Raw genomic sequence first — 19,751 nt, 5'->3', positions numbered from 1 at the left:
TGGACCAAGTCCAGCCTCCTTAGATGACAGACAAGACCTTCAAGACCTCACTTTGCTGAACTCTCCAACCTTACCTCCTACCATCCATGACCTATTCCCACTCTATAATTGTTTTTAAACTACAGAGAAAAGGATGAAGATCGAGTATTATTACTGTTTGGGAAAAATTAAGATATCACTATCTATATTTTTATGTTGATAATTTTTATATAAATTGAACACTGTACCACTAATAAGTTTTTACTCATTTCTACAACACAAAGGCACTGTATATTTTTCAAGGGTGGGAGGCAAGGATTGCTTGTTATAGCCATATTGGGTTTTCTCCTCCCCCAAACCACCCCTTGCCTAGACAGAGCAATCTGACAACATCCAACATGCTTTATTCTTGTCCTTAGTCATACCATGAGCTGTGTTTCTGTAAGGCTGTTTTTTGAGAGTCTCTTTCTCATGGGGTGTTGTGCAGATTAAGCCCCTAGTATGGTGTCTGCCTGCACATAACACAGGCTCAATAAATTTGTCATCACCCTTACCTTCATTATAATGAGAAGAGGAAAAGTCTCATTTCTCATGTCCTTGAGAACATCAAAATGCATTAATACATTAGTAATCAGCACTAAAAATTTCCTGATTAGTAAATGTCTTTAAAGATTCTGCAGAGTTTTATGCACCAATGTGTGGGAAGACACATCATCTTACGTTAACTTGGCATGCTATGCTTGGCATAGTCATACAACACCACAGTCATTACTCTAAATTTTGTCCCATAACCTTGAATTCTAGATGAGGAAAAATACCAACAATCAGAGTCACAGGTGTGTCTTCAAAACCAATTCAATAACTTGAATATTTTCACACTCATGAAGCAACTTGGCAAACAATGGGACAGAATCGCATCTCTGGCGACAGCTAGGAGCTCACCTTTTCTTCATTACCAACACAACTCCAAGAAATATAATAACGAACAGCAAGATGCCAGCAATGACTCCAGCAATTTTGACTGTATGGTCTGTTTCCTTCTCGGGTTCTGGGACTGGTTTCGGGGTGGCAGCTCCTGAAAATGGAAGGAAATGAAAAAGGACAGACGGTGGGTAAGAGAATAAAGATGTGACATTTTAAAAAATTTTGCTGCATTTAACAGACTAAGAAGACTTATCAGAGCCAGCAGACAGACAAGCTTTTGATTTTTTTCAACAGCTTTCATATGCACCGAAAGGAGGGTAACTGTTCATATTGCTCTTCAATATTTTATGAAACCATAACATAAGTTGGATAGCATACCCACGCCTGACCCTTTTCTAAGAGACTCTTCTCAAGCAGTTTTTTTTTTTATATTTTGTTATCTCTATTGGCTCCCTGCTCTTTCTGCCATTTAAAAACTTGCTAACGACACAATAGCTATCCTAAGCCTTTATCCAAATTTGATTTGCTGGAACATTTTCCTCAATTATTTTTCATAAGTGAAGCAGTAATTCCATAACATATTAGCCCAAACACCTGGAAAAGTGAGATAAGCTCATTTACCATGCATTTTACCAGCAATTGTTTTTTAACACGATATAGATTTTTCCCCTGCCTTTGGAAATCTAAATCTAGGTCATATCTGGTAGGCAAAAGACTTCTTCTAAGCAATTTACTCACAAAGTGGAAAGCAGCTGATGATCAGACTACTGGCACCCACATTTAATATCTGTTTAAATGAGATAACCAGAGCCTTCCAGTGGCTACTGTCTTAGCTCGCCTGCTTTTCCATTTCCAAAACACCATTTGTCCTGTTTACGGTATAATGTGATGGAATGTCAAATCCATGTCTGATGAAATATCCATTTCCTCTGCTAAATGAGTTCAGGACGAAAAAATATTAGGAATGTAATGTTCAATTCACTAAGCAGAATCCATTTTTTTAAGGGCTTCCACCCTTTTTATTTTTTTTATTTTTATTTTTTTAAAGATTTTATTCATTTATTTAAGAGAGAGAGAATGAGAGACAGCATCATAGGGAGGAGGGTCAGAGGGAGAAGCAGACTCCCTGCCGAGCAGGGAGCCCGATGCGGGACTCGATCCTGGGACTCCAGGATCATGACCTGAGCCGAAGGCAGTCGCTTAACCAACTGAGCCACCCAGGCACCCCTTCCACCCTTTTTAATCAGAACGTGACAGTGTTGAGCATCTGAGCCATCATGCCACCATCCTCATGAGAGGTCAGGACAGATAATTCTGAAAGTAGAAATTTTATGTCCAAATTTCTCGCCTTAGAATTTTCTTGGTTTTGTTGGTGAAAAATGTAATTAAAATTGAATATTGAGAGGCGCCCGGATGGCTCAGTTGTTAAGCATCTGCCTTCGGCTCAGGTCATGATCCCAGGGTCCTGGGATCGAGCCCCGCATTGGGCTCCCTGCTCCGTGGGAAGTCTGCTTCTCCCTCTTCCACTCCCCCCTGCTTGTGTTCCCTCTCTCGCTGTCTCTCTCTCTGTCAAATATATAAATAAAATCTTTAAAAAAACCTGAATATTGATACCAGCCCTTTCTACCCTTTCGTTGGGTTTTCCATTCACACTTCACCCGATTCTTGAAACAACTTAGCCATCCTTGTGTCTGGTATATTCCAGACTGGGCTTATCCTCAGATGAATCAGTACAGGGAAACAGGGAGTGTTAAGCTCTCACTTTCCATCTGTTTCCATTGGAAACATATAAACTACATTTCTTTCAAAAGTTATTCATGTTAAGATTTTATATAAGATGCTGCCTCTTGAACCCAGCTGTGGCCATCAGACTGATGTAGCTGGTTAAGACTGGGGAGATACACAAAGCAGAAGATGACTTTACATCTACACGTGCATTCCAATCAAAGTGACAATCATAATGAGAACCATTATGATGTAAAAATCATACCTTATTAAATACAAACCGTTCTGCATAACCTCTTTTAGGTCATTTTTATTTCTGATAACTTCAGGAGGATGTCCTGCTACTTTGTTTTAATAAATATCCCTCATACTAATTATTCAGATAAACCTTGAAACTGCTAATATTTACTATTTTTTAGTGTAATTACATCTTACATATACCACTCCAATATGCCATTGGAACATACAACCGAGTGGTGGATTTGCAGGATATTGATTCATTAAATAAATTGCTAAGAGAGATTTAAAGATAAAATGTGTGTTACAAAAGGATGAGAATTTTTTAAAAATCCATATAAAAATAAACATTTAAAATTCACAAAAGTGAAAAAGGGGGCAATATTTTCCAATTTTGATTTCTTTTGTTCAATTAAAAAAACTTACCTTTAAAAAAATAAAATGAAATTGGTTTTGTTCTTCCAAATGTTGGCATATTGGGAGCCATTCCATTGATCTCACCAGTTACTAGATTTCAAGTGGTCCAAATATATTTTCTAAATAACTGGTTCACTGAGTTTCTTTGTAACTAAATTAGGCCAGTAAGTACAACACTTGGGAAAGAAATATAGAAAGACTTTACTTAGCCTAAAACACTGAAATATAAAAAACAACATGGATACAACTCATACATCATAAACCCTCAGGAAGGGAGAACTTGTTTTGTTAATAGTCACGTTTGCTTCTGTTAACTAAACGACTGGTTGTGTTTCACGTTAGCCAAAATTTTGCCCAGGCTCCATGAGAACTGGTGAATACTCTACACATCTTTGCATCAGGAAAAGAGACCCCCTCGGAGCCTTTCATTCACTTTGGGAAGCAGACAAATCCATTGTTATGCAGCCGGCATAAGCTCAGTATTATCATTCTTTAGCACTTTTAACTCATTTCACATTGCAGGTCAAGAAAATGAAATGTTCTATCTCTGCAGGACACAGTTGCAATGTGATTACGGTGGCAATCGTGCAGAATGGGAGAGAAGCTCAGAAAAGGAGAGGAAGGTTGCCCTGAGCTGGCGGCGAGCCATCCTCCTTTTGCCTGCCGCGGGGCAAGGCCACCAGACCACGGTGACAGCGCCAAGACGAAGGGGTTGATTGGAATGTCCGGGTTTAAGACTGATCCGGGAATGCAAATTGGGAGGGAATAAGTCACCCCACTGAGCTAATCTCAGGGAGGTAGGTGTGCGTCATTAATTCCAAGTTCACTCTGGGCACCTGTCATTCCTGCCTTTGTCTGCCTGCCCTGCCCCTCCAGCGTTTCCTGAAACAGGTATCTTTATGATCCCCTTCCACAGGATGCTCTTTTCTCCACTTTTGTTTTTTTTTGGAAACATGTGGTTGTGAGCTGTCAGTCAGCCTGGGACAGACGATAATTTGTGACAGAATGTGGTTGCAACTGATAGCTTGTTGTTTTTTCCCCCCTCACCCAAATCTATGAATTTAACAGTATAATTTATAAACTCCTTCGCAGAAGAGTTGTTTTCATAATATTTTCCCTTCTGTCTTGTTATTTTCTTGACAGGTTTCTAATGGTACGGACTTTTATTCCTTTTTTTTGGGTATAAATTCTAATTCTTCAGGGAAAGGCATTTTTCCCCCTCTTCTACTGTGCATTCTGTTCAGAGTTTACTGCATGTTTAGATCCTTTTAAAGGGAATACATTCAAATGTGTGCATTTAATAGGAGGCGTTATCTAGGCTTGAACATACTCGTTAAAATGATGAATAAGCTAAATATTTCATAGATGGAGGGTGACAGGCTGCTGAACTTGTAGCATATAATCCTGACAGATGCCTCCTCTACTGATTCCTACTGATGCCTTTGGGTGTTTTGTTTTGTTTAATGACCAAGAAGATTAAAAAGGGTGGTATTCCAGTGAACTTACATTAGGTAAGTTTACAGATATAACATCTCGTGTGAAAAATCTCAAAGGAAAGGGAATGATTTTAGCCAATGCCTTATTTGGTTGGTTTTCAACTTAGCCGAAAACAGTGAGTCTTGGCCCGGTGTTCGATGTTAAATTACATAACAGCACACGCCAGGCCGAGAACATGATGTACTCAGCCACTGGTTTGAGGTTTGGGCCTAATTTTGACTACTGAACTGGCTGCAGAAATTTTTCCAGAAGACCCAAGGACACAAGCACAGAAGGCCATGAAAGCCATCATGGCTGCCTGGGGCCACTGACATAGCGGCCCCAGCACCACGACTGCCTCACCTTGAGGAAACGGGAAGCCTTCCTTTTTTTTTTTTTTAATTTAATTTTATTATGTTAGGTTAGTCACACAGGAAGCCTTCCTAACAGGAAAAATGAACATTAGGAATAGCCCAGGGGCAGTTTGGCATTCTGTCTGAATAATGGTGACTAGTGCTTGGCTTTCTCCTTGAATGTGGGAGAAAATCAGCAATATTCTTCATTTATTCAACAAGAATTAATCAAGTGCCCCAGTGGTGCCATGCACTATTTTAGGAATACCACAGTGAACAAATGGGTCTAATAAAAACCTTTGTCCTCATGGAAGTTCTATTCTTGTGGGGAAGGACAGACCCAGACAGAAACAAATGCTGTCAGCAGGATGTGAATCAGTGCTGGTCTTCGGGGTGGAATCTTCGAGTGGGGCTGGTGCTATGCAACTCGGAGATACGCGATCAGAGAAGGAATCACTGAAAGAGGGAAGGGACGGAGCTCCACTAACACCCAGGGAGGAACATTCTAGGCAAAGGGAAGAAAAGATTAAAAGGTACAAGACGGGACTGTGGAATACCGAGGTGGGCTTGCAGGGGACTGAGCCGGGGAAGCGGTGGGACACAGAGTCAGAGTTGGGGGCACCTCCATAGGTCACCGTGAGGACTTGGCTTTTTCGCCGCATGGGAGAGCTATGGGAGGATTTTAAGTGTTGGATGACGTGATCTGGCTTATGTTTCCGGGTCACACTGGCAGTGGTGTTTAGAATAGACTGTAGTGGATCAGTGGTGGAGACAGGAATATCAGTTATGAAGCTATTATAAATAATCCATGCAAGAGATTAAGATGGTTTGGAATAAGACTATAGCAGTGGAGGTGGTAAGATGAGGTCAACCTTGAGATATATCTTGACAGTTGAGTCACCAGCATTTGCCCATGTATGGGAAGGAGAGGGTGCTGGTACAACATCCAGCCTTCCAGCCTGAGTAAGATGGAGTGGCCCTCAATTGAAATGTGGAGAAGCAAGAGGAGCAGTGCGGAGAGGTAGGTGGGGAAATGAAGAGTTTGGTTTTGGGCTAGTTTTGAGATATTAGCCATCCAAAGCAGACATCAGGTAGGCAGTTGGAAATAAAGGGGAGAGAGCTAGGTAAATCAAGGTCATAAATGGGGGGGTTGTCAGCAAAAAGACGGTATTTAAAGCCATGAGACTGCAAGAGGGCACTCAGGAGGCGAATGGGGGAGGGTGGTCATAAGGAGGAACCGGCAATGGAGATGAAAAGGAACAGCCAATGGATGAAGGAGGAAAAGCAGCAAGGAAGAGGGGGTCAGTGAGAATACAGACAGAGGAAGCATCAGTGTGGATGAGCCAGAGGAGAATGTAGGGATCAAGGAAAGTTTGTTTTGAAGATGGAAGAATGTACAGCATTTTTATTATTATTATTATGTTATGTTAATCACCATTCATTACATCATTAGTTTTTGATGTACAGCATTTTTGAATGCTAATGCTTACGACCCAACAGAGAAATTTTGATGAGACAGCAGAGAAAGGAAGACTGCTGGACTGATGAAAGGCCAGGAAGGATGGACCCCAGTGCTCAGGGAGGGGCTGCCTTCAGCCACAGGACAGACACTTCACTCAGAGAAACAGGAGATGCCAAGCACAGAGGCCTGAGGGTGAGCAGATGGTGGGGGGGGGGGGGGGTCTCATGGTAGAACATTTAACTGGACTCTTCTGACTGCTTCATTTTCCCAGTGACAGAGGAAGCAAGATGGGCAGGTGTGACTGTGCATGAGGGAGGAGGTGAGGGTAACTTGGGGAGAGAGGAGAAGTTTTGAAAGAGTTGCTGATAACAGTGAGAAGGAGAACGGGCGAGGCTGTGGATATATGGGATTGAGCGGTGACTAACCTTGAGTCCCAGAAGACACAGAGGCTTCTGAACAGCAGAGAGAGGAAGGAGATAGGAATCCACTGAGTGGTACAGGGGTGAAGGTCTAGGGGCAGAAGGGAGAGCTAGATACCTGGGCTTGCTGAGAAAGGCATAATGCAATGAATCCTGATGGTCTCAAGGCAGACTGTGATGGTGAGATGTGAGGGTTGGGGTAGTGGCTGTGGGTTTATCCAGGAGCACAGAGCTCTGGGGCCCCTCCTCACTCCTCATAACTAGGATGAAGAAGAGGAAGAGGAGGAGAAAAAGGCAGAGGATGATACTACTCAGAGTTAAATCCCAAAGGTGGGGAGGGGTGTGAAAAGTGGTCAGGAATTAATGGTGGAAGCATTTCTGGAATGGACACTTGCTTGAGCAATCCTACTCATGTGCTAATGCTAATCTTGGTTTTCATAATCTTCTAAGTCACAACTCCTTACTGAGTACCTTTTATGTTCGAAGTGCTGTAATTATATCTATAGGGGAATTCGAGATGAGTAAGAAGACTGGCACCTCATCTTTCAGGGCACAACACCAGAAGCCACATGAAGTGCCATGTGTGAGCTCTAGAACCCAATGTGGGGCAGTGGACAGGGAGGCTTGGAAAGGCTCCTTGCCAGCAGTTGTAATATGAATGGGCTTGAAGGATGGGGAGGATTCCAATAGAAGGATGCCTTATAAGCCAAGACGGAGAGGTAGAGAGCACAAAGACATCTCTGTGATCAGATACTCATTTAGCTGGGCAAAAGCCCAGGTGCAGGCCAGGGAGTAGTGGAGGAGAGGCTTGGGAAACTGAGGCTTTATGGTTTGCTTCCTGGCTTTGCTTACCGGCTAGAACAGCCTGTACTGAAAATAAGAAACAAGGAGCCGCAGAAGATAATGGAGCTGTGCCTTGAGAGGAATAAGTACAGGCTCATGGGGGGGAAGGAGAGGCCAGGCATTTGGGGGCCATTGGGAAGGCTACTGCCTCACCTGAGCCTGGAGCCTCAATGTCTGATCTAAAGGGGTGAGTGCAACTGAAAGGTGAGCACAAGGGACTCATAGAAGGCATCCCACCGGCTGCACACAGGTGTGCTCAGGTCTCAGATGCCCAGCGCTAGCTGGATGCTGGTGCCATTTATGGAAGTAGATGGCTGGCCTCCTGCCAGGGAAAATGTGTGTTTAGGTTGAACTGAATCTAAGCAACAAAATGCTTCATTCCCACCACACACAAACGGTTTCAGTGGCAAACCGAACACCAAAATACTACTCTTGGTATTTGGAGGCAAAGGAGAGAAAAACAGGGACAGCAACCATGGGAACCACTGAGAAACTGAGGAGGCTGAGACACCTTACAAGACGAGACATGAGGAAACATAAAAGCAGAAAGTAAAATGGCGGCTGTGGACATTCATAAGATGACAGTTTCCTCAAGCATGTTTCCCAGCACTCTGGTTCCAAAAGATGTTCTAAAGTGTCAACTGAGGAAGCCTCAGCCACTTTGTGCTAGAATTTTTATGACCTTATGGACTACAAAGGCTATTTTAATTAATTTTCATAGGTTTTTGGGTTTTTTTGTTTTTTGTTTTACCTTTTGCAGAGGTAGATTTCTTTTCCTTTTCTTAAAAATAGCAACACCCTGGTTTTAAACAGGACCATGAGACAGTTCATTCATGTCTTGTTGTACAGAAAATTAGAATTCCTTGCAGTCTGTTTTTAGTTTTTTCAGCTGTGCCTTAACGTTATACATAATCGTGAAACATCCACAAGATTTTTCATTTAAATTACATACCACTGTTTTTCTTCCTGGGAATGCAAAGTCAATCAACTACTCTGGAATAATCTACATTCACACTTTATGTATTATTTGTAACCTGATTATGCTTTTGAATTTATAACTCTTCCTTTGTCCCTAATTTCCACCTTAGGGCATGCAGAACATGTACGGCTTACAAGTAATAATCAGAAATACAATTTCTCATATAAAACTGAGATACTGGATTGTTTGATATACACTGTCTCTAAAAAATCAATCTACTTTTTTATTTTTGTTCTAATTTCATGACAGTTACTGCTTTCATTTATTGATGTGGCCAACACCCTGTGGGTAAGATGATCTATCAAAGCCTCATCACTTACTATCTGGGCACTAAAAGTTCCAAGAGAATTATTAGTGCTGTTACTATTCTGATGAAATAGCTTTATTTCTTCCATTTGCATTTCTCAAATCATGGTCAAGTCATAAAATGAGGAAACAACTTGTCAATAATAAGGTATCAACTGTATTCACTTTTCATACAAAGTGAATAATCCATAAAGAGAATGCGAGTGGATGGTTTTTTGAGGCTACCCCTGTTAAGAGTGAGTTTTGTTTGAAACGAAACTTTAAAGGCATTAAAATAAAAATCTGCTGTCCCTCTAATTTCCTTCCAGACTTTGTGTCTTGGGTCATGATTTGGCTAGCTTATGTTTAGCTCTTAAAAATCATTCCTGTGGGAGAAAGAATCACCACAGCTTCCTGCACAAAGTAGGAGCCATTTGCCAAAACCCCTTGTACCTTTGCGGCTGCCTAAAATTTTTCATTCACTATTTTATCAAGAAGTAAGTACACCTAATAAATTCTATATGCTTGCTAGAAGAATCAGTATTTCTGAGATTCAAAAAATGTACAGAGTCTGGGAAACCGAAGGCATAAATGTGATTATGTCGTTCACATGGCCAAAAGGTAACCCTCTGAAATGTAATGAGGAGTCCTGGGGTCTAGGAGAGAGTGGGGTCATGTAACCCCCATACTCATTTAGTAAACATACAGCTTTTCCTCAAACAATGAAGTTCTTTAATAAACAAGACTTATATTCATTGTGTCATTCTGTTCAATATTTTCTAGAACAGAGGTTCTCCATTCATAGAGTTTAAGAACATTTGGAGAGTTTTTGGAACATGAAGATGACTAGGTTTTCCCGGGACTCAAGATCAAAGGTCCAAAGTAGGACCCAGGAATCTATATGTAACACCCTTGGTGATTCCCTACACAATATGAAGAAAAAAATCCCACTTGAGAACCTCATTGATCCTAAACATCTATGAGGAAGGTTTTCACAGACTATGGCAGAATGGAAAAAATATTTAATTGGGTTGTTATTTTTAAAACACCTCCCAATATATTAATACCTTACTTTATCAGTTAGCAAATTTCTTTCAGTGCACTATTTTAAATGATCCTTTTACACAATTAAGAGGCAAAACCTCATGGAATCAAACCCTAGTTTTATGAGTCGCCACAGTATGTAGAGATTGGAAGAGATTCCTAATTGTAAAGGAATTTAAGGAATGTCAACTGATTGCCCACGTGCTACTACTAGATTCCGTAGGAAGGAAGAAAGCTGACCTTTTGGAAGTCCTACTTTATGTGCCAGTTATCTCACATAACTTTAGTTAATATTTCACCATGAGGGGTAATCAATACCATTTTACAAATGAAGAAACTAAGGCAGCAGAAGAAATCAGGATAAGTAGCTTGTCCTAAGACAGTGAGAGGGGAAGTGAGGGAGGTACCTCCTGGGTCCAGGAATGTCTGGGTAGCTCACTCCATTGGAACTTTGCATCAGAACTTTCCCTACTAATACAGCAAACGCGGGGGACTACTGCTAATGCTCTGAATGACAAGACTCAAGTTTAAAATCATCTTGATCAGGTGTAAAGAGAAGAGCCTAAGAGAAGAAGGAAAACAAACAATAGAAGTGCAAAACAATGCAATAAGGAAAATTAAAATCCTGAAAGAAGAATAGGATAAATATATGAGGACATGGGACTTCCTGGGCCTAAGTGCAGAAAAGAAAGGCCTGGTAATACAGCCCATACAGTGACTTCGAAATGAACCAAAGGAATGACATGCACAAGGTAGAGATGCTGGAAAGGAATCAAAGAAACACAAATGACCAACAGGGGAGAAAAGAAGGACTATGTAAAAAGAGACAAGGGATTCAGATCATTTATCGAACTGAGGAGAAGACCAGCAGGTGCCCTGATATAGTCTTCCACGGGAGCTTTTCAAAAGTAAGGAGTATTTCTTATCCACCTTTGACTTCTAGTGATTAACACAATGCTTTTAACACAGTGGTCACTTTGAAAGTCTTCACTGAATGAATCTCTTAAAACACATAGGAGGCATTTATAGAGAGAATCATGACCATATATGATCTGTGTCTGTATGCAGAATATTTCTGAACAAGAATGGGAGCTCAAGTTTTTACAGAGAAAAGCTGCATCTTTTCCTCTCCATATGCTTAGTGCCTAGAATGTAGCATGTACTCAACAAAAGTCAGAGCAAGTAAATGAGTTTTGGTTGTACATAAAGGGCGTTTTGACCCTCAGCACATAAAAATGAAATATATTACCCTTTGTTCATTCTATCCTTGGGCTGAAGAAGAGTTACCTGACATTAGACAGGTCAGTTCTCACCTCCCCACTCAATCTTTGAAAAGTAAAAAAATGCTATACTTTCTTCATCTCTTCTCCATTCCCATTGCCATGAACCTGGCCTATTTCCCTTCTGGACTTTTGTACTTGATTCCCACATAGACATCCCATCTAGTCTCTTTCATGCACTGCAGCCATACTGGTCTTCTAAAGAATTGCTCTAATCAGGTCACTCTTTCATTTAAAAATACAACAAAAAAACCCAAGAGTTTCCTAATGCTTCTTTCAAAAGGTAATCAAGGCCTTCCATGAGCTGGCTCCAACCCCTTTTCCTAACTGTATGTTCTTCTTCTTCTTTTTTTTAATACTTTCCTTCATCTATGTTCCAACTCAATGGACATGTTCAGTTTTCCCCATACATCCAACATTTCCCCTTCTCAGGACTCCTGCTGCTCCTCCATGGAAACATTCCCCTACTCACTTTTCATAATTTCAAATTGTACCCCTCTTTCAAAGGCCACCTAGCCCAAATATTGCTCTTGATTGCTTTGTAGGAAGTATTTTCTGTCCCACTGACCTGCTATAGAACCTTGCATTACCCTTCTTGCATAGAACTTACTTTCAACCTTCAGTTCAGTCATTTTGGTAAATTCTTTATATCACATACTAACATGAGTTCCTTGGAACAAAGCTGTTTGACTGGCGCTCCTATGACCTGGCCTAGTATTTTATTATGTATCCACAGTACATGTGAGAACACCTTTACTGCACTGAAGATCTCTCACGATTAATCACATTCTGAATTGCACTCTTTTCATAACCTGCCTATTCCTTTTCCATTTATGTTGAAGTTCTCGGAGAGCATGATGGATATAAAAGGAAAGAAACAACATGTGGTCTTTCCTCAACTGGTCCCCAGGATGTAGTGAGGGGATTATGATGGAAAAAGGCATCTGCAGCTACTTTCAGATGACCTTCCATGGGCTTCCAGACAACATCCCGAGACAGAAGGATCATGTCTGAACACCGGTTCAACCGAGCACACCGAGAGACAGCCAGTACACAGAAGAAGTGTTTTCTCAGTATGTTGATGACAGATCAAAGTCCTTACCAGTAAATTCACTGACCAAACTTTCATCAATGATGAAATGAGATTAATAGAAAGGAGGAGCATGGAAATAAATACTAGTGGCAAAATGTTATATTTTCAGCACCAAAGCAGTGAAATATAAATCTATCAATGATGAGAAAGTTAACTGGATACATATCAGAGAGACAGGAAATGAGTATCTGTCAAGAATAAAGTGTTATGAACTCAATACTCGCAATGATTAAGTAGCTACAGACCATTTTTCACCATCATATATGGAATTTGTCTTAGAAGTCTTTAAACTAGTCAAAATTTCTGCTGGAGAGCAATGACAATGGTCTGGGGCTTTTTAGAAAGAAAAAAAAACAACAACAGAGAGAAACTTGTAGTATGATAATGCCAACATGATTCAAACTATTGAAAATAATTTGATTTAATAAAATGGTTATATGATTTCTATGACCCTACTTTAGAAGTACTTTTTAACTTCCTATTACTCATAGAAGAAACAAGGTAGAAATCTGAAAATTCTCTCTATTAAGCCCCTAAACTGGCTAAAAGACACATGTAGCCCACTCTGCTGAAGTCTCTACATGCATGTCTGAGCATGCATGTGCATGCATATATGTACATAAATATACACCAGTATCTACGGAAACTATTCAAAGACATATAAGGAGAACCCATCAAATTGGTAATATTAAAGATAGCTTTGTTTCTCATCATGTTTACTCTGAAGTCATATATAATCTTGAGTAAATAAGTAAAATAAAACCATTGTAAAGATCGGCAAAATCCCAGGCAAAAGCTGATATGCCTGGTATGAGCTCTGACCAAGAGCTCCAATAGAATAAATGGTTATAATTAATAATAAACCATAATTAATAATTAATTACATCACTAGCAATACTAATAAGTAAATTAAACTGAACATCAATTACATTGCTAAAGTGATGTATTGCTTGAATATTTACTAGAGTAAATGGGAAACCTCATCAGAGATGCTGATAGATGTACTGAACAGATGCCATTTATTAACTCCAAGGCAGGTGCCAGGCTTACTTGCAAAGATTGTTTCTCAGAGATAGTTATTTACTCTCCTAAATGAAAACAGCATGCGAAAGAAAACTTGAGAACCACTCTGTATTTTTCCAACTTCATATTCAATGTCTAAAAATGTTATTCAATGAGATAATCTATAAGCTTTCTTAATGGAGTTCTATTAAAGTGAGTCCTCTCGTGCCCCCTGGAGAACAGATGTAACTGAAGGGCAAATCAAAGAGAGGTGTCCACATTTAAACCAAGGACAGTGAGGAAAAAAGGAACCCCAAATGGCCAGGACAACAAAGGGAGCCTGGCATTTTATTCCATGGCACAGGGCTACAGGGAAGAGCAAAATAGGTTATACACTGCTTTGGGCTATTACTGCTTCAAATAAAGTAGTTGTCTTTGAAAATGCAGCAACTTTTTCATCATTATCATCATCACCATCATTGCCAGGAGCAAGATAATAGCCTGGGTCATGCTGATGCAGTTTATATCCCAAAGACAGGCAAATGGAAAATATCATCTGTGGGGGACTCATTACAGGTCTTGACATGTGATAGAATAATAACGTGTCTCTCACGCTCTGGTGCTCCTGGAGACCACAGCATGTACATGGTGTTCATGTAAATAACACCCTCCATAGCATCAAGAAATCCATTCATTTCCCTAGAAGTTAAATTTTGAGCTTCTCAGAAGAGCTGTAGCACACAAATTTGGGAGTGGCAGTGACCCGATTAATTACCTAGTTCTCTTGAAAGACCGGAGGGCCATAAAACAATCTTCTATTGGAATAACAACAGAGCTACAAAAGAAGTTACCAGCAACTGCCAATTCCTCCTCTTTACCCTGAGCCAGCTTGGTGCAGGTCCTTTGTATCTTGTCATTGTATTCATTCTCCCAAGGCCTACCATGAGGCTAAGAAAAGTAATCTCTCTGTTTTGGAGATAGGGAAGCTGAGATTTAGAGTTTAAGAGATTTGCCCCAAAAGCCTGGACTTCGGACTCACTACCTTCTATCTAAAGTAAATGGAACAAACAAACAAACAAAAACTAAAGTAAATGTTTTCTAAATTATATACACTAGGATCCAGAGTTCCTGTGTGAACCACCCTACTAAAATCTGGTGCAGAGATTCATTAGGCCCAGATTCCTGTCTGATATGTTTAAAAAGTGCCCTGGGAAACCACATGGTTTTGAAAATGACCTGGAGTCTAAACCTGAGGGCCCTCAACTCACTGATCCCCGTGAGCTGGTCAAAGGGACGCATGATTCTTATACTTTTCCATCGCTTGTACCCATAACAGCAGATGAGAAAGGACAAGTACCTGAGGTTTATCCTAAGTGATGTACCACTGGAACAAAATTTCCTTGAAGTCTGTTGTTCAGTCTTTTCAAATGAAGCATGCAAATGTTGCATTTTACTCAAAGACATATTGATTTTTAATGAAAATATTGTCTGGAATGATTTATCATCAAGTAAAGTGATAGCCCCTTGGTCCTGTACTTTCATGAAATCATGGATTCCCATTTGACAAGCATGTGAGATGAGAAAGTGGCAAGATAAACACTATAGTTCCACAAAGGAGAGTGACCTCTCTTGCCCTGGCCCCTAGGACAGCCTTCCCAGAGAGAGAAGGCTGACCAGATATAAAAACCAAATACAACAACTGATCCTAGACTAGATCCTGTAGTGGAGGAGGGAAATGTCACAAAGGGCATTTTAGGTTTGGCAAACTGGAACAAGAACAGTAGAGTTAAAGTAAACCCATCAAGTTGATAACTCTACTACGATTACATAATAGAATATCCCTATCCTTAGCAAGTATGCACTCAAATATTTAGGGGTGAAGGGTCATGACATAGGTAAATTGTTCTCGAATCCTTCAGAAAAAAATTATGTGTGTGTGTGCACACACGCACATGAGGAAAGAGAGCAAATGACAGAACAAATAGGGTAAAATGTTTACAACAGATATATGTGATAAAGGATATACCAGTATTCTATGTGATATTTTTATTTTTGCAACTTTAAGTTTGACATTATTTCCAAATAAAAAGTCAGTGTGTTTTCTGTTCAGAAAAAAAAGGTAAAGAAAAGAAAAAGAATGTATGGTAGCTAAGCTAGAAATGCCACGGTTTGAGAACGAATCACCTTGGCAAGGATGACAGTTCTAAAAGGTGTGTGTGTGTGTGTGTGTGTGTGTGTGTGTGTGTGTGTTGGGGTGGGGTGGGGAATTTCAACATGCTAGAATTTTAGAAGCCCATCTTTTTAAAGACTTTAGGCCTTCCTCTCAGCCCACTGGAGTCACTGATGAACATGTCTTGGCATTGATTGATATTGTCAAGATGGCAAATGAAATCTGTTATTGTTGAAAGGACTGTGCTTTTCCTCCTTTCACTTGCCCATCCTGATTGTCCCCTGATTCTTTTACAAGGTCAGCAAAGCATTTAAAAGAATTCTTTCTTTGAAAGGGAGATTTATTTATTCCTAGATCTATCCTCAATATTTTCTTGATCTGCTGCCTCTTCTACATCCTGCTGTGTCAAGGTCATGAAGGAATTTCTGACTCCTTTTCATCCTGATTACGTATATTGGATCATACCCATAAATATTAAAAAAAAAAACCCTCTCACAAATACTAAGTATTTTACAGTATTCTAAAGATATTTATTTATAAAAGAGACTAGTTCAAAGCCAACCAAAAAGTTAATTGCATGACAGCAGAACATGGCCCTTTGCCTACAAATTCTGAATGAAATTCACGGATTTCTTACACCTAAAACTGTCAGAATTAATCTTGATGCCTTATATTCTAAATTGTAGTGACATCTGTCTAAAGCAAGGGATGAAAATCAAAATATCATGATTGTTATCTATCAACAAGTAGATGCTGCTGAACAGCTACTGTGTGTCTGGTTCCGTGCTGGACACTAGGGAGAAGAGAAAGACCTAGAGAAACAGGTAGCGTCACTCAATTTTGATAAATATTTTTAAAATATCCAGGCCTTTTCCACGTTCACTCATATCAAGGATGAATTAATTAAATATAAAATTTAAATATCTTTCCTTAAAAAAAAAGGCAAGAATAATTCAACTCATCAATATGAAATCTTTCATGCAAAAATCTAAAACTATTTTTCAAATGTAGGCACTTTCTTTTTCACAATGTATTGACTCTTGTGCCAAAAGCTTGGTTTATTTTGAGCTCAAAACTTTACTTGCAGCATCCATGTTGGTTGGACATGTACAATGCACCAGATTCATCTTGAAATTAAAAGGTAGATTTTCTAAAATACAAAATTTCAATTTGTGCTTTACAAGACAGAACGCTCTATGCCTTAAGCAAATAAAGGACAGTTAAATACATTGTTTTATTTTCCTTTATCACTCTGCTGATAGAAGGGAAAATACAAAAGGATATTGAAAAATGAAGTTGTTCTCATATTGAAAATCATTACATAGAAATTCTTAAGTTTATATAGCAAAAATGGAAAACAATACTATTTTGGTGCAATATACATCTTTTAAAATGTATGATTTCTGAAACTAAATGCCTGACATTTGACTCAGTATTTCCTTCTCCAAAATGACAAGGAAAAAGCAACAGAATCTCCCATGGCAGTCCCATATCCCCTCACCATTTTCTTGTAACTATACGGTTTTATAGATGAAACTGCCATAGCAAAATGACAAATATAACACATAAAAGAACAAAAAGGGACAATAAATCACCAGTGACACTACAGCCCATTAAAATGCATTCAGCTGGTGTTGCAGAAAGAATAAAAATTTCCCCTCACTTTACATTCTTTGCAGCTGAAAAGGAAATTTTCAGAATCCTCAAGCAACCCTTGTAAGAGATGCTGAAATTCCAACCAAATTCTCTCCTCACTAGCTTTCTATATTGGCCTCCATGGCCAAAGTATATATAGCACTTATATATAGTATAATAAAAAATGCCTAAGACAGGGCAGCATGTGAATTGCTAGTCACCCATACTGATACGATAATGCATCTGAAAAATCAGGATACCTAATTAATTGGAATATGGTAGCTCTAATTCAGCCACTGTTTCCAATAAATGGATTATCAGCTTAAATGAAGAGTTTGGCAATTTTTATTTATTAGGAAGCCTAACGGAGGCATTATCTTCCCTTTATTTTTACCCAAAATTCTCTCAAAAGATTTAATCAAAGCTCCTGACACTGAGAAGGACTCTGGTATCATACAGATACTACGTTTTGGAGTACAACGGAATATATGCTAACTTATTTCATTACACACTTATCATTATTACAAATTGTTCAAGATATTAGTAAATTTTATTGATGTGGAATATTTAGTCAACTGTTTATGTTGCTTTTTTGTTTGTTTATGTTGGTTTTAACAAAGATCCTTTGTATAAGTTCCTTGAGAGCAAAGAGTACACATTGCACTTTTTTGAACTCTGTGCATCTCTTAACACAAAGCTAATTACACATCAAGCTTCCCAAGGGGAGGAAAAGCTCTTCACATTAAGGGATGAATGAGCGACACTTGTCTCCTAATGTGTGAACAGTGAACATGTTTGGAGCAGGGCAGAGCCTGTCTCCCAAAAGCTAAGTATTTAAGGGATGGCAAAGTTGTAACTTAGTTCTATCAGAATGGAACTGCATGTCCCACTTGCTAACAAAGGCTGACCACGGGACGGCTATGTGACACTTGGTCCAGCCCTCCCCTCCCCGAGTCCCACTCCTCCTGATGGCAGCCACAGTTGGAAGCTTGTCTGATATTATTTTTCTTAAAAAGTGGGGTGTGAAAATTAGTTCATGCCTTCAAGGGAATTTTAACTCTTACACATGAATTCCTTCCAGCTGGTCTCTGAGTGTCTTTCAAGTGCCAAGCGCTGAGTAGCAGGTTGTGGGAGGTATCAAGATAAAAGAAATAGAGCCCCTGTAGTAGTAGATAAAAATATTTCTACATATATTTTGTAGTCGACAAAATTAACAATCTCCAATACAACACTTTATGAGCCTAATGACTGCACTCTTAAACGGGCAAAATATAACTGTCTGCATTGAACACTGGTGAGATTTTATCTGAGTGACCATATATTCAAACAATATTGCTGAGTTTTATTATCCTTTATGTTCTTTGTCAGTTTTGATTCATATGAATACCTCGGTAAATAGCTCTCAAAATAAATGAAGTGGATAACTCACGCAAGAGGTTGAATGAAACCATTCCATCTCAAAGACACTTAGAGTGTTCCTTTGATATGTTTGAACTTGTCCCTTAAATTCCCTACCATGTGCTTGCTCTTCCACGCTGACTGCAGATTGTCAAGACCCCAGGGCAGGAACTTAGGCTGTATTAGTTTGCTGGCACTTAACTCTTCTGTTCATACCCACCCGCTCTGTTCTTTTTTCTCTAGGCTGCCGGACAAATTTATATTTCTTAGAGTTTTATTCCAGTCTTTGCCCTATTTCATCTGCCCTCCAATGTTTCTAGTGTGGCTGGAGGGTATAGTGCAAACTTGACCCTGTCCACCTCTGAAAATACCTCAATGGCTGTCCATTGCTTGCAGGATCAACACAAAAGTCCTTCATGTGACTTCTGAGGTCCCAGTCGGCCTCGGTCTGCCTGTACAACCTGACTACTCATCACACATCCTTCTTACTCTCTGCTCTCCAGCCATGAGGGCCTTTTTTGCAATATTTCATTCTTGGTCATGCTACTTCCCACCACTGGACCTTTGAACTTCTTGTTCCTGCCACTGACTAAGCTCAAATTCAGTAAACAATTACACCCTCTTCAAGCTGTATCCAGTCCTCTGAGCTACTTAGTATGGCTAAAGTCTGATTTTAGTTATGTCTTCATTTTACAAATAGAGAACCCTGGGTCCACAGAAGGGCACATGCTGCCTATCTGCACTTAGGTCTGTCCCAGCTTATTGCTCCCAAAGAGTAACAAAGATCTACTGGCTGGGTCTGACAGGTGGAAGTACAGAAGTAGTCAGATGCAGTCTGGGGAGTGGGAGGAAACAGATGATGTTGGTGTGAGTGGGTATTAAATTAAAATTAAACCTTTCTTGCTAAAATAAATGGCTGACTAAAACTGTGCTTTTTAAAAATAGGTTGAAAACCATGGGTCTGTTTTATTTGCAGTGCAAACGTCTATGGAATCAAATATATATATATATATATATTTTTTTTTTCTTT

The 19,751-nt window shown here is 39.6% G+C and overlaps 1 protein-coding gene across 2 annotated transcripts in view; it reads right to left on the bottom strand.

Moving 5' to 3' along the window:
* PTPRM (protein tyrosine phosphatase receptor type M) overlaps window positions 1-19,751 on the bottom strand; it is an 810,901-nt gene that overhangs the window by 246,818 nt on the left and 544,332 nt on the right. For both annotated transcript variants that reach the window (XM_045887027.3, XM_045887028.3), the window contains one exon: window positions 922-1,054. In XM_045887027.3, coding sequence (XP_045742983.1) covers window positions 922-1,054 — 133 coding nt within the window. The remainder of the gene's footprint in view (window positions 1-921; window positions 1,055-19,751) is intronic.

Source organism: Mirounga angustirostris, unplaced genomic scaffold (assembly GCF_029215605.1).
Source record: "Mirounga angustirostris isolate CCGP_5_RB_7025 unplaced genomic scaffold, mMirAng1.0.hap1 SCAF_14, whole genome shotgun sequence".
NCBI classification, from domain to species: Eukaryota; Metazoa; Chordata; class Mammalia; order Carnivora; family Phocidae; genus Mirounga; species Mirounga angustirostris.
This window is presented reverse-complemented; position numbering and strand designations above follow the sequence as displayed.